An 11,728-nucleotide genomic window follows, 5' to 3' on the forward strand; every position below is an offset into this window, starting at 1 on the left:
CTCGATCCAGGTCAAGCTTTCCTCAAGCTTTTAGCGCTGCTTTGTACCTCGTTCTGATTTATTATTCGCTCAATCGCCGATTGAGGGTAAAGACGAGGAGGGGAGAAAAACACGGAAGAGGGGCAGCCCCTCTAGACTACAAGTACGTACCCGAGGTGTGCTGCCGTCCGGGATCGCCTGGAATTGCGACCCCTCTGGGACCCCTCTAGGACCCCTCTAGGACCAAGAAAACCTGCGATCAGTGAATGATGAATGATGCCAGGCCTCGAGAAGCCACCCATTTCTGACTGGCTGCTTTCGCCCTCCTGGGGCTGAGGCCAAACAGCCACTTGCTGTTCTCGCTCTCCACTCGTGTTGTCTGAGGCTTGAGCTGACGGGCTGATGCCGCCCACTTAACCCCCTCTCCAGCGAAACGAGCATGGTTGGGCCTCCTGGGCGGCGCGTCAAACCACCCATTTAGTTAGTCAGTTACTCGCTCGCTCTGTTAAGTGTTGACTGATTGCTTGCGTCGTGCGGTATTTAAATCCCCCGGTCTGCTACTGTCCTCTGAATTGTCCTTTTCCCCTCCCTCCTGCATCCCCTTCCCTGCATCATCCACTCCTGCATCCCACTACGTCATCATGGTCCATCTCGCCCAGATCAAGCGCGATAGCGAAATCGAGCAGTCTATCAAGCGTGTGAATTCGATCAAGCTCGATAGCACCGAGGAGGATGACTACTCGACCAGTGTCTATGGTTCTCGCTTCGCGACGGAGCAGTTGCCCCAACATGAGATGCCGGAGCGCGAGATGCCCAAGGAGGTGGCTTACCGCATGATTAAGGATGAGCTGAGTTTGGATGGTAACCCCATGCTCAAGTGAGTGTTTACCCCGGGTTCTGTCTGTTGAATTGGAAGGTAGCTAATGGTTGTTGTTGCTTCTTGGCAGCTTGGCGAGTTTCGTGACCACCTACATGGTAATCTCAACTGACTACACACACTGCCGAGAACGTGACTGACGGATTGAAATAGGAAGAGGAAGTCGAGAAGCTCATGACCGATTCCTTCAGCAAGAACTTCATTGATTACGAAGAATACCCCCAGTCGGCGGAGATCCAGAACCGCTGCGTGAACATGATTGCGCGTTTGTTCAATGCTCCTACTGACAGCGATGATGAACACCCCATGGGCACTTCAACCATTGGTTCGTCCGAGGCTATCATGCTGGGTACCTTGGCCATGAAGCGCCGGTGGCAGAACAAGCGTAAGGCAGAGGGCAAGGACTACTCGCGGCCCAACATCGTCATGAACAGCGCCGTCCAGGTTTGCTGGGAGAAGGCTGCTCGCTACTTCGATGTGGAGGAGCGGTACGTCTACTGCACCGAGGACCGGTACGTGATCGACCCGAAGGAGGCGGTCGACCTCGTGGACGAGAACACCATCGGTATCTGTGCTATCCTGGGGACTACCTACACGGGCGAGTACGAGGACGTGAAGGCGATCAACGACCTGTTGGTGGAGCGTGGCATTGACTGCCCCATCCACGTGGATGCGGCCAGCGGTGGTTTCGTGGCGCCCTTTGTCCACCCCACCCTCAAGTGGGATTTCCGCCTCGAGAAGGTGGTGTCAATCAACGTGTCTGGCCACAAGTACGGATTGGTGTACCCCGGTGTTGGCTGGGTGGTTTGGCGTTCGCCCGAGTACCTTCCCAAGGAGCTGATCTTCAACATCAACTATCTGGGTGCGGAACAGGCCAGTTTCACGCTCAATTTCTCCAAGGGGGCGTCGCAGGTGATCGGCCAATACTACCAGATGATCCGACTGGGTAAGCGGGGCTACCGGTCCATCATGGTCAACATCACCCGGATTGCGGACTACCTGGCGAACGAGCTGGAGAAAATGGGCTTCATCATCATGAGCCAGCGCGGCGGAAAGGGCCTGCCGCTGGTGGCGTTCCGTCTGCGGCCGGACCGCGAGGAGGTGTTCGACGAGTTTGCGGTGGCGCACCAGCTGCGTGAGCGTGGCTGGATCGTGCCGGCGTATACGATGGCCCCGAACAGCAACTCGCTGAAGCTGATGCGGGTGGTGGTGCGCGAGGATTTCAGCATGAACCGGTGCGACGCGCTGCTGTCGGACATTAAGCTGGCTCTGAAGACCTTGGGCGAAATGGACAAGGCGATGTTGGAACGTTACACCCAGTAAGTGAACTGTGTTGAGATGAAAGATGGATCTAGACTAACAAGCATCTATAGCCACGTGCGCACGCATGCCACCAACTCGCACAAGGCCAAGCACACGCACCATCACTACAAGGGCGAAACCCACTCGTTGCAGGGCAAGACGGGCAAGACTCACGGTGTGTGCTAGAGGCATAGACGGGGGATTGAATCCGATGTAAATACTCATTTGATAATTGTCTGAATAATTGGAATAACATAACTTGAAGATGGATTGAATGATTGATCCATCCGGTTCATCCTTTGGGGCTGAAGCATTAACTATACTATACTAACTGGGGGGAGGGGGGGGGGGCAACTCTTAGTATGAGCCACTAAGTCTGGGGGCGTGAGGCAGTGTTGAGTATTGACTGACCGACGGGCGTAAGCACCAAACTTATTTAATTCAGGGATGTTTGCTCGAAGTCTTATTTTCCTGGAATATCACGTATATTCTCTATCATCAGCTACCAATTATTGGTCTTGTTTTGCGCCTCAGCTCGTGTTCACGGCGCCAATGAGGGAGAGATTGTTGTTTTGTTGATGAGTTGATGAGTTGATGAAACTCCGTCCTCTTCTTCCTTTCTTCCTTTCTTCCTTCCTTCCTGACTGACTGCCGCTTTCCCCTCTTCTGTCTGTCTGCTTTCTCTTCCTCTTTCATACACTCCCTCTCACTCACTCACTCACTCATTCTCTCTCTCTCTCACTACCACGGCTTGCTTGAACTTCAGCCTTCCTTCATTTCTCTTCTCTCTTCCTCCCTCCCTCTATCTCCATGCCCCTCTTTCGCCGCAAAGCCAAATTGCCTGCCGCTGTCGCGTCTGCATTCCGATCGGTTGAGCATCTGGCCCCTCGCGTCGAGCACCGACCCGACGATCGGCCCCGTCGCCTGTCGTCTTCCTCGTCCACTTCTTCTTTCTCCTCCTCCACCGCCCGCGATCCCCCTCTGCCTCAGCCTCAGCCTCAGCATCCCCACGCCCATCCACACCCTCACGTTCAGTCCCATTCGCACTCGTCTTCCCCTTTTACAACCTCCTCGTCTTCCCCCCAACCTCCTCCCTACTCCTCTTCTATCCAACGTTCCAAGAGTCACCGCAGCCCCCGAGAACATCCTCACCCGGTATGACGAACACTTCCCTTATCGGATCGCTCTGCGTTCCACTCCCTATCTACCGACTACCGATAGCAGTTTGCTGACGGCCTCCAGTCGTGGCCACTTCCCGACCAGCCTACCGAGCAGGAAGTCCAGGAACCACGCAAGTCCCGCCGCAGTCTTTTCTCCTTGCATTCCTCCGCCACGACCCGCGACTCATCCGGCCTGGTGCAGCGGAATCGGTCTGTGAAGAAGCTCTCCGCCGCCGGTCGCCGGAATAAGCATCAGCGACCGTTGTCTGTCGACACCAGCGCCGACCGCCGTCCCGCCTCGGCCTGGACACCTGAGCATGACTTAGACGCCGCCTATTCTCCACCGTCGTCGCAAGAGCATATCCATCCCCACGCACAGTCGCAGCCACAGCTACAGTCGTGGCCGCAGCCGCAAGCACGATCCGAACAGCTTGCGTCGCAACCACGGTTGGACCAGACCCCGCAGCCGCTGTCGCAAGCTTCGTCGCCACATCCCCCACCCCAGGAACAACTGCCGCCGCAGCTACGGTCGGGCGTTCACCCAAGTCGCTGGGATTCACAACCGCAGCGCCAGCCGCAACCTCAGCCGCAACCTCGTGCGTATCCATCGTTACGAGCGGTCCCTCCCACCTCATTCCACATGCCGCAGAATACCGTGCCGGCGCTAGAATCCCGACCGCCCCGTTCCCCGCACCCTTTAATCCAACGATCCAATACCGATTCGGGGTTGCTGGATCATTTAGCCCGGTCGTCTCCTATTGAACCGCCTCGAACGCAAGGCGAACTGTTTCCGACGCAGCCTCAACTAGACCCAACTTCGGTGGGTGCACGCCCGCCGTCGAGACAGTCTATCGGACCCCCATCTCCGTTGCGTCCGTTGCCTACAGCACAACCCGAATCCCCCAGTGGTATGACAGAGCGTCCCTCAGGTGGGCTGCAGGACAGCAGCAGCAATCAACCAGCATCTGGCGCCAGCCACACCTTGCACGTGTCGAACAACTCGTCGGATACCGGATATCGGACGAATGCCGCTCAACCTGGTGCCGACGCAGGACGCAGCACTCCCACTGCACGAGAGACTCGCGACACCCGTCGCGAGGCTCGCGATGAGCCAAATGAGATAGACGTGCGCGCCTTGGTGCAGAAACATGATGAGCTTCGTACGCTGGTTTCCCCTCTCCTTTCTTCACGGTCATCCTCTAATCTGCTGCTCCAATAGAAGCCAAATATTCCAAAGTCAAACGCTACTACTTTGAGAAAGAAGCCCAGGTGCAGCACCTGCAGAACACGGTCGCGCACCAACGCATGGCAGTCTCCCGCACCGTACTGGACGACAATGAGTACGCGAGTCGCTTCTCCCGCCTAGACGGCGCGATCAAAGACCTGGCTTTCTCCATCCGCAAAGACTGGGCGCGTCTTCCGACGTGGCTGACCGGCTATGTCAACGATGACGCTCACACCACCGGGACAAAAGAGATGACTGCCATCGGCCGCGCCGTGATGAGCCGGTGGCTCGTCGAGGAGATTTTCGAACGCTACTTCCACCCTGCTCTTGAACCGACCCTCTCCCGGGCCTTGAAAGACATTGAAATGAATCTTCGTCGGCAGCAGGTCCAGGTGGCCGTGACGACGGACGAAGACCGCGAGAACGCGGTCGCGCGGATCAGCAACTGGCGCCGTACGACCCTGGACGGTCTCCCGGAGTTGCAGGGCGCGCAAGCCGGCGACTTCCGCGCACAACTGATCGAGCGGTTGGTCGGAAGCCTGGTGTCGACGTTGACGGCGTATCTGCACGAGACGCAGACCCCAGGCTTGACCGTGACGGCCGGCCTGGAGAACGGGGCACGGATGATTGTCGAGAACGCCATCGGCATCGCCGAGAAGATCCCCCTCGAATCGAGAGATATCGTGGTCGAGTACGTTCTTCCGGGGGCCGTAGTCAATGAAGGGACAATGCGGGTGGAGGCAGGCATTCCGCCTCTACAGCAGACACAGCAGCAACAGCAGCAGCAGCAGCAGCGAGCACGCAGTGAGTCGACGGGCGCATCGTTGGAAATCGAACGCAGTGCAGCGGAGGGAGCTACCATCCCCGACGACATGGAGATGGACCGTGAAGTCGCCGGCGCAGTAGGTGCAGGCGCCGGCTCGCTCATCCCCGGGATGGCAGCACCAACAGCAGCAGTATCAGCAGCACCACCAACAACGACAGCAGCAGGTGTTGTCCCCGACCTATCCGGCCCCGCTGGGCGAGGCGGTGAGCGCGAATCCCGCAAACGCTCGATGTTCAGTTCTCTCATGGGCCGTCGGACGGGCGGTGGTGGTGCTGGTTCAACAGTCCCGGTAGGAACAGCGGGAGCTGGAGCTGGAGCTGCCCCTGCTCTGCCGGCCGGTCCGGGCTCTGTGTCCAATGTCACCATCCCCGGCACATCCAGCTCTGCTGCTTCGACCATTGCCGCGACAGAGGACCGCGAGAGAGGCAGCCGTGTCCGGTTTTCGTCGTTCGTGTTGGCCGAGGTTCGGGGTCGGGGGCCGCAGAACGTGCTGGTCAAGGCGCCTGTATATATTGAGTAGATTCTGCCTGGGCGGCCTGGGGCACACCCATGTGAGAGAGGGAAATTCATTGGCTAGACCTGCTAAAGGATCATGTCCTCGGCTGTGTAGGATCTGAGATATGTACATGTGAATGTGATTAGATGGATGAGAAGCATCTGAGAATAAAGAGTATGAAAAAATTAGTACGTATTACGATATCTAACTATATAGTATTCTTGTCTTTCTCAATATGCATTGTATATACCGCCAGCATTGGCCCTATCCTGATTAGAATGCTCAGCAAGTGATGATATGTATGCAATGCAATGCGATGTGTCCAGCACAACACTGAAGAGGCGATCATCTCGAATGAACCCCCCTCTCCGCAAATTTTCAGGTGTTATAACCCAGTTCGTCAAAGAAACGCAGCCCTTCCCCCCTTCCCCCAACCCAACTTCTTCCTCGGATCAAACTAGGAAGCTGAAGGGGGTATAGACTCCTTCCAGATGGCATACCCGACCATCTCAAGAAGATACCGCTCGCGGTAGGCGAAACACCGCGTCACATTGCCCACCAGGAAGGCTTTCATTTTGCGGACGAGAAGGGGTTGGTCCCTGCAGCGGGAGAGGAGGTCGTCTGGGTGGAGGGTGACTTCTGTTGCTGCCGCTACTTCTGGGGGATTTACAGCCGAGGAAGTCGACGGGGATGTCGAGCCTAGTCCGAGGATGGTGTCTAGTTCTTGCTTTGTGGTTGTGGTGGTGGTGGTGGTGGTTGTTTGGGTTGATGGGTGTTTGCGGAGGAGGGAGTTCCAGACTCTTTGGGTGATGGAGGGGGATTGGCGCTGGCGCTGGCTTTCAATAAGCCAGACGCAGAAGCTCTCCCAGAGGTTGTGGTGGGTGATGAAGGTGAGGAGGGTGGTTGGGGTGGCTGTTGTGGTGGGGAGGTTCAGGGTTCTGAGGATGTGGGTTGCGTGGTTGTTGTCCTTGGTGTTGGTGTTTTGAGTGGTGGAGGAGGTGGTGTGTAGAAGTGCACGGTGCATTTCGCTGACGTACGCCAGTTCGGTGAGAAGGATGGAGATGGCGTCGTCGTTTTGGTCCTCGGTGTTGACTGCTTCCTTGTGGTGGGTGATGGCGTCGGGAGAGGGTGGAGAGGAGGGTGAGGGCTGGGGTGGGGATTGTGTATCCTCGGGACTGGCTCCGGTTTCCTCTGCGTTCGTTTGGGACAAGGCACTCGCAGTAGTGAGCCCCCAGTCGAGTCCTGTCGAGAATGTACCCAACGAGCGGTCGTATCCTAGTCTTGCTCTCCAGAACAGGTTCAGGAAGATCAGGCTCGCGATACACGGCACCAGCACCACGTACCCATACCACATGGTCGCCGTGACCATACTCGCCGCACCGGCGACCAGCCCATTGATCCCATTGACAAGAGCATGGAATCGCAATGCCCGAAACCGGGCCCGGAGTTTGATTTTAAGAGACGAAGGAAGCTCCAATTTCAGGCCGTGTCCGTCTTCCGGGGGTGAACATGCCGTCCAGCACCGCTGAAACCGCCACACCAAGTACGCAGACCAGACAGCATTGACAACGCCAAACGCAGCGGCGAGTCCGTTGCCCACGTATCCAGAAAGTAGATTGCTGGTGCGGTAGATAGTCGGGTCGGCGCCCCAGATCGCGAGCAACGTGCCTATTCCCACGAGAAGAGCACCGATTCCCATGAGGAGATCCATGAGAATCCGGTCAATCACCTCTGTGAGGACTTCACGGGTGTTGACACCGTGTTTATACTCATTGAGCTTGTCGATGGCGGTTTTCTCGCTGGGTGATTGTTGGTTGCCGGGTGTAATCGTGGGAGTATTGTGTCCATGCGAGCCCGACGAGCCAGTGGAGATGCTATCCGTGAGAAAGGCTCTCTCTTGCCGTAATAACCGCACATTGGCAGCACTGAGGTACATGTCTCGGGCGGCAACCAAAGTCATGCACAGAGCGCAAGGCCCGCCGATCGCCATCAGGATCTTGGCGTGCAGAGGCACGGGGATTTCATTCCACACATTGGCAGCGAAGTCGGCCGCGTTGGCCAGCTCGAGGTAACCAACGCCGGCGAGCAGAGAGTTGCGGAAAAGAGGTTGATGGAGGATACGGTATGTGTATTTGTTGGAGAATGGGAGACGCGAACGGGTGCGGGTGAAGGTGACAGCGTTGGGCGTATAGGAGAACGAGCGGGAGCTGGAGCTGGTGAAAGTGGAAGAGAAGGTGAGGTCGGTGGATTCACGGAGGAGCTTGGGAGGAGGAAGGGGAGGATCGAGCGAGGCCATGGTGTGTGTGCCACATAGATGAGACCCGAGGAGAGGAATGGGCACACACACGCAGACGATGAGAGTAGGTGGGAAAAGAGGAGAGAAGAGAGTCGATAGAAGCAGGGGGGAAGGGAGTGAATAGAGAGAGGGAGAAGGAGAGGACGAAGACGAGGAATCGAACGAGCAGGAAACGTGGAGAGAACAGGGAAGAATGACCGGATTGGGGGGAAGGACGAGAGATGGGAAGTGGGGCTCGCCCTGTAGGGCTGAGCCGACGATCCGTGGATTATTTTCGGTTTTCTCGCTCTGCTTCTCCTAATTACTTACTATTCTTACACTGCCTGCCTAAGGTATTCCTCCTGGGGGCCCCCCCCCTCGCTTCTATATGTATTACAAATCCCACAGTTCCTCCAGTCTGCCAGTTCATTCAGGCACAGACCGCACCATCGACGCCTGAACATGTCCATCGGCCACCTCGTACTCCCTCACCACTTCAAATCCATGCTTCTCATACAACCGTCTCCCCTGAGGTGTCGAGGCCAGGAAGGTTTCCACCCCAGCCTCGTCCGCCTGCTTTAGCCCCCATCGCAGTAGTTGCGACCCTAGTCCTCGTCTGTGGTAGTTGGGGTGGGTAGCGAGTATGTCGAGGTCTATTTTTATCCCCCGTCAGTACTCAAGTATTGGACAAGTCAGTCCGCTGCCACAGGGGAGCTCACATAAAAACTTCTTGTCCCCCATCACCTCCCATCGCTCCTGGTCCATGATCCCGAAGAAATCCTCACATAATTCCTGATCGGCGCTTTCGGGCCATTTTTGCGAGAGACTCTGCTGGTCTTTTGTGGGCGGCTCCGGTTGCTGCTGTTCGCCGGAATAAAACTTCCACATGGCGAAGGCAGCAATCACTGGGTCTCTTTGACTCTCATCCACGATCTTCAGGATTGTGCTGCCGGAAGAGGGGTTTCCTGCATCCTTGATGTCCTGGGTGAATTTTTGAGTCAACCAAGTACGCACATCATCGGTCGGAGGGAACAGGCGACGGTTGAAGGCGTCCGAGAAGGAATGGAGCAAGACGTCAGTCACTTGAGAAGCATCAGAGGGGGTGGCATTGTGGAGTTTTAAGCTGGCATTGCTAGGTTTGGTAGTGGTAGCACTGGTGGTGGTGCTGGAGCAGCGCGTCAGGATGACAGCCGGTCGGAAAAGGCGGTAAGGCTGGCGAACAGCGCTGGTGATCGCAGATCCAAGAGGCGTCATGATGCTGCAGGGTGTGGCCGATGAAGCTTGTTTGGAAATGACTGTTGCGAGGGACAATTCAACCCGGCAAAAAATGCCAGCAAATTTTGTCGCATGATGGGGAAATCTTGTTAGTCATTGACATCATTCAAGCTCGGTCTGCTTTCCGAGATTCCGAGGTTGCGATGGAGTAATAAGTGAAAGTAAAAGGAAAGGGAAGAAAAACCAAGAGATGGTCCCTGGAAAGTCAAGAAAGCTTGGCTGCTGACTCAGTGAACAACTGACTTGCTTGACTTCTTCTTGACTCCTTCATCCCTTCACCTGTCCAAAAATAAAAGCGAATTTAAGCTTCTCGTGTGACTGCGCCTGTTCCTGGCTACTGCCTCTGCCTGATCAGGCTGCAACATTCCTCAACTGATGCATTGGTTGGCTGACTTTCTCGGAAGGAAAACGCCATGGTACCCGCGGCCTCCGATTGCGATGGACTGACGGACAAGTTCCGTGTAGGCTGCAGAGCACTAGAGTGACAGATACAGTATAGTAGGGCTGATGAGAGGAAGGACAAAAAAAAGACCCTGTCTGCAGGATCAAACCGTACTCCGTAGGCAGCCATGTTTTGATTTCCGACCCTTATACGCTTGACCCAATCAGAATCCGGTCACAGTGTGCCCCATTGGGATAAGCGGCAGTCTGTTGTACTGTACATACATTCATGCATGGACGAATTATGTCCGACTGCAGCAATCTGAATTGTGAGCCTGTAGATCTTTCACGCCACTTCCAATCACCCAGGAAAGGACTGCACTAAAGACAGAAATAGACTGCAGATTGACATGACATCTGACTGACTCTTCACCCCTCAATTTTCAGTCAACAACGTTTTTTTCAGGGCCAACCGTTTCGTCATTCAACCATGGCTCCTCTTCAATCATATCAGGCGCCAACCCTAAGCTTCACTCCGACCCACTGGCCAGGGTTCACGGCCTCGACTATGACCCTGACCGTTGAATTGGTCGGTGTTTGGCTGGTCTGCCGCCCAAATCTGGTGCAATGCACACCTAAGTCATAGGCCAGATCAGGAATGAGGCAGTACTGGGGGCTGAGCGAGCATTACTGGAGCCTGGCCCCATGCTGCTTTTCTCTTCTCTCCTTTTAGACCCCGTTGCTCCCCGCCTCGTCTCATGGTTAGACCATTCTGAGCACAGTGAAGGCAATTGACTTTTTTTTCCATAGGGCCAGCCAGCTGTGCAAAGTGGGAGCGTCGCCATGTCTACAACAACGTCTTCGTCGTCTTCGCCTCAAGCTCCTAAGCAGAGCAAGAAAGCCAAGAAGCAACAGAAGCAGCAGAAGAAATCTCAAAATCCTTCTAGCGCACCGAAGGAATCAGCCAAGGTTCTACTAGCCGATACAATTGGAAAGGCACTGCACGAGCGTCTCTTAAGTTTTGGTGCTCGTCGCCACCACAACCCCCAACAACAGCAAGAGCATCATGACTGGGATACTCATCTCGACAGCCGTCTGCTGTCCGCCTCTCCCTACCTCACCGTCCCTCACATCCCTCGCACGAGCAGCAGTAGCAGCAGCAGCAGCATCTCGCGGGGATCTTCTTCCATCACCCTTTCGTCATGTGATGGCAGGAGCGTCGCATCCAGTCGCACCAGCCATGAGTCCAATCCCATCGACAAGCCGTACATGTCGTCCGTCTCCCTCCACAGCGACGTCCTTACCAGTCGCATCGTCACACTCAACGGCCCCTGCACTATGGAAACCATCCAGCACCTCGTCTCACGATACGGCCAAGTGTCGCACATGGGGGTGCTAGACCCGAGCTACAGCCTCTTCGTCAACCGGTCGCGCACAGCAGTGCTATGCTTCAAAGTGCTGAACAAAGTGGCCGTCGTGTCCGGCGACCCGATGTGCGCAGCGGAGCAATTCGGACCACTGCTGAGCGAGTTCCAAACCTACCGCAAAAGCCGTCGCCTGGGCATCGCCTTCCTGGGAACCAGCGAGCGCATGGTACACTACGCGCACCGCACACAATCGCTGCACGCGAAGCAGAACTGGACGCTCCTGGAGTTCGCCAAGGAGCGCGTGCTCAACCCGACCACCAACGCCGTCCTGCTGGAACAGAGCGGCAAGCGCATCGTGATGCAGAACAAGCAGCTCCTGAACCCGAGCAAGGGGGGGATCACATTGGATGTGTACGTACCACCAGAGCGGTCCTCCTCATCCTCCGTCTCCGTCTCCACCGAGGGGGAACCCTCAAGCTCAAGCGAAGACCTCCAATCGCAACTCCACGCCATCTACACAAACTGGTGCGACCACCGCAACACAACAGCCACCACCACCACCACC

At 56.1% G+C, this 11,728-nt stretch overlaps 5 protein-coding genes across 5 annotated transcripts; 3 read left to right on the forward strand and 2 right to left on the reverse strand.

The window, feature by feature from the left end:
* Positions 1-620: 620 nt before the first annotated feature.
* BO97DRAFT_344725 (glutamate decarboxylase) lies at positions 621-2,344 on the forward strand (the record flags this gene model as incomplete). The annotated part of the gene is made up of 4 exons (XM_025691747.1): positions 621-856; positions 927-954; positions 1,010-2,175; positions 2,230-2,344. 4 exons carry the CDS (start codon positions 621-623, stop codon positions 2,342-2,344), a joined length of 1,545 nt encoding a protein of 514 aa, XP_025551729.1.
* A 213-nt stretch (positions 2,345-2,557) lies between these two features.
* Positions 2,558-6,018, forward strand: BO97DRAFT_443161 (uncharacterized protein). Its single transcript, XM_025698341.1, has 3 exons — positions 2,558-3,313; positions 3,401-4,478; positions 4,538-6,018. The coding sequence occupies exons 1-3, from the start codon at positions 2,969-2,971 to the stop codon at positions 5,887-5,889; spliced, it is 2,775 nt and encodes a 924-aa protein (XP_025551730.1). The 5' UTR covers positions 2,558-2,968; the 3' UTR covers positions 5,890-6,018.
* Positions 6,019-6,322: 304 nt separating this feature from the next.
* Positions 6,323-8,161, reverse strand: BO97DRAFT_390301 (uncharacterized protein; the record flags this gene model as incomplete). Its single annotated transcript, XM_025693758.1, has 2 exons — positions 6,323-6,592; positions 6,665-8,161. 2 exons carry the CDS (start codon positions 8,159-8,161, stop codon positions 6,323-6,325), a joined length of 1,767 nt encoding a protein of 588 aa, XP_025551731.1.
* Positions 8,162-8,413: 252 nt separating this feature from the next.
* BO97DRAFT_390303 (GNAT family N-acetyltransferase) lies at positions 8,414-9,673 on the reverse strand. Its single transcript, XM_025693759.1, has 2 exons — positions 8,860-9,673; positions 8,414-8,793 (listed from the first exon to the last, which is right to left on the reverse strand). The coding sequence occupies exons 1-2, from the start codon at positions 9,392-9,394 to the stop codon at positions 8,567-8,569; spliced, it is 762 nt and encodes a 253-aa protein (XP_025551732.1). The 5' UTR covers positions 9,395-9,673; the 3' UTR covers positions 8,414-8,566.
* Positions 9,674-10,268: 595 nt separating this feature from the next.
* BO97DRAFT_443164 (uncharacterized protein) lies at positions 10,269-11,728 on the forward strand (the record flags this gene model as incomplete). Its single annotated transcript, XM_025698342.1, has 1 exon — positions 10,269-11,728. A coding segment is annotated over exon 1 (1,089 nt), but the record flags the coding sequence as incomplete, so codon positions are not given.

The sequence above is a fragment of the Aspergillus homomorphus genome (genome assembly GCF_003184865.1).
Source record: "Aspergillus homomorphus CBS 101889 unplaced genomic scaffold BO97scaffold_17, whole genome shotgun sequence".
NCBI classification, from domain to species: domain Eukaryota; kingdom Fungi; phylum Ascomycota; class Eurotiomycetes; order Eurotiales; family Aspergillaceae; genus Aspergillus; species Aspergillus homomorphus.

Excerpts from the sequence above, each read along its gene's own strand:
- BO97DRAFT_390303 (XM_025693759.1), bottom strand. The coding sequence starts at position 9,394 with ATGACGCCTCTTGGATCTGCGATCACCAGCGCTGTTCGCCAGCCTTAC. Across the intron at positions 8,794-8,859 it reads GGGGGACAAGAAGTTTTTAT|ACCTCGACATACTCGCTACC; the intron begins GTGAGCTCCCCT and ends GGATAAAAATAG.
- BO97DRAFT_443161 (XM_025698341.1), top strand. The coding sequence starts at position 2,969 with ATGCCCCTCTTTCGCCGCAAAGCCAAATTGCCTGCCGCTGTCGCGTCT. Across the intron at positions 3,314-3,400 it reads CCCGAGAACATCCTCACCCG|TCGTGGCCACTTCCCGACCA; the intron begins GTATGACGAACA and ends GACGGCCTCCAG. Across the intron at positions 4,479-4,537 it reads GCAGAAACATGATGAGCTTC|AAGCCAAATATTCCAAAGTC; the intron begins GTACGCTGGTTT and ends CTGCTCCAATAG.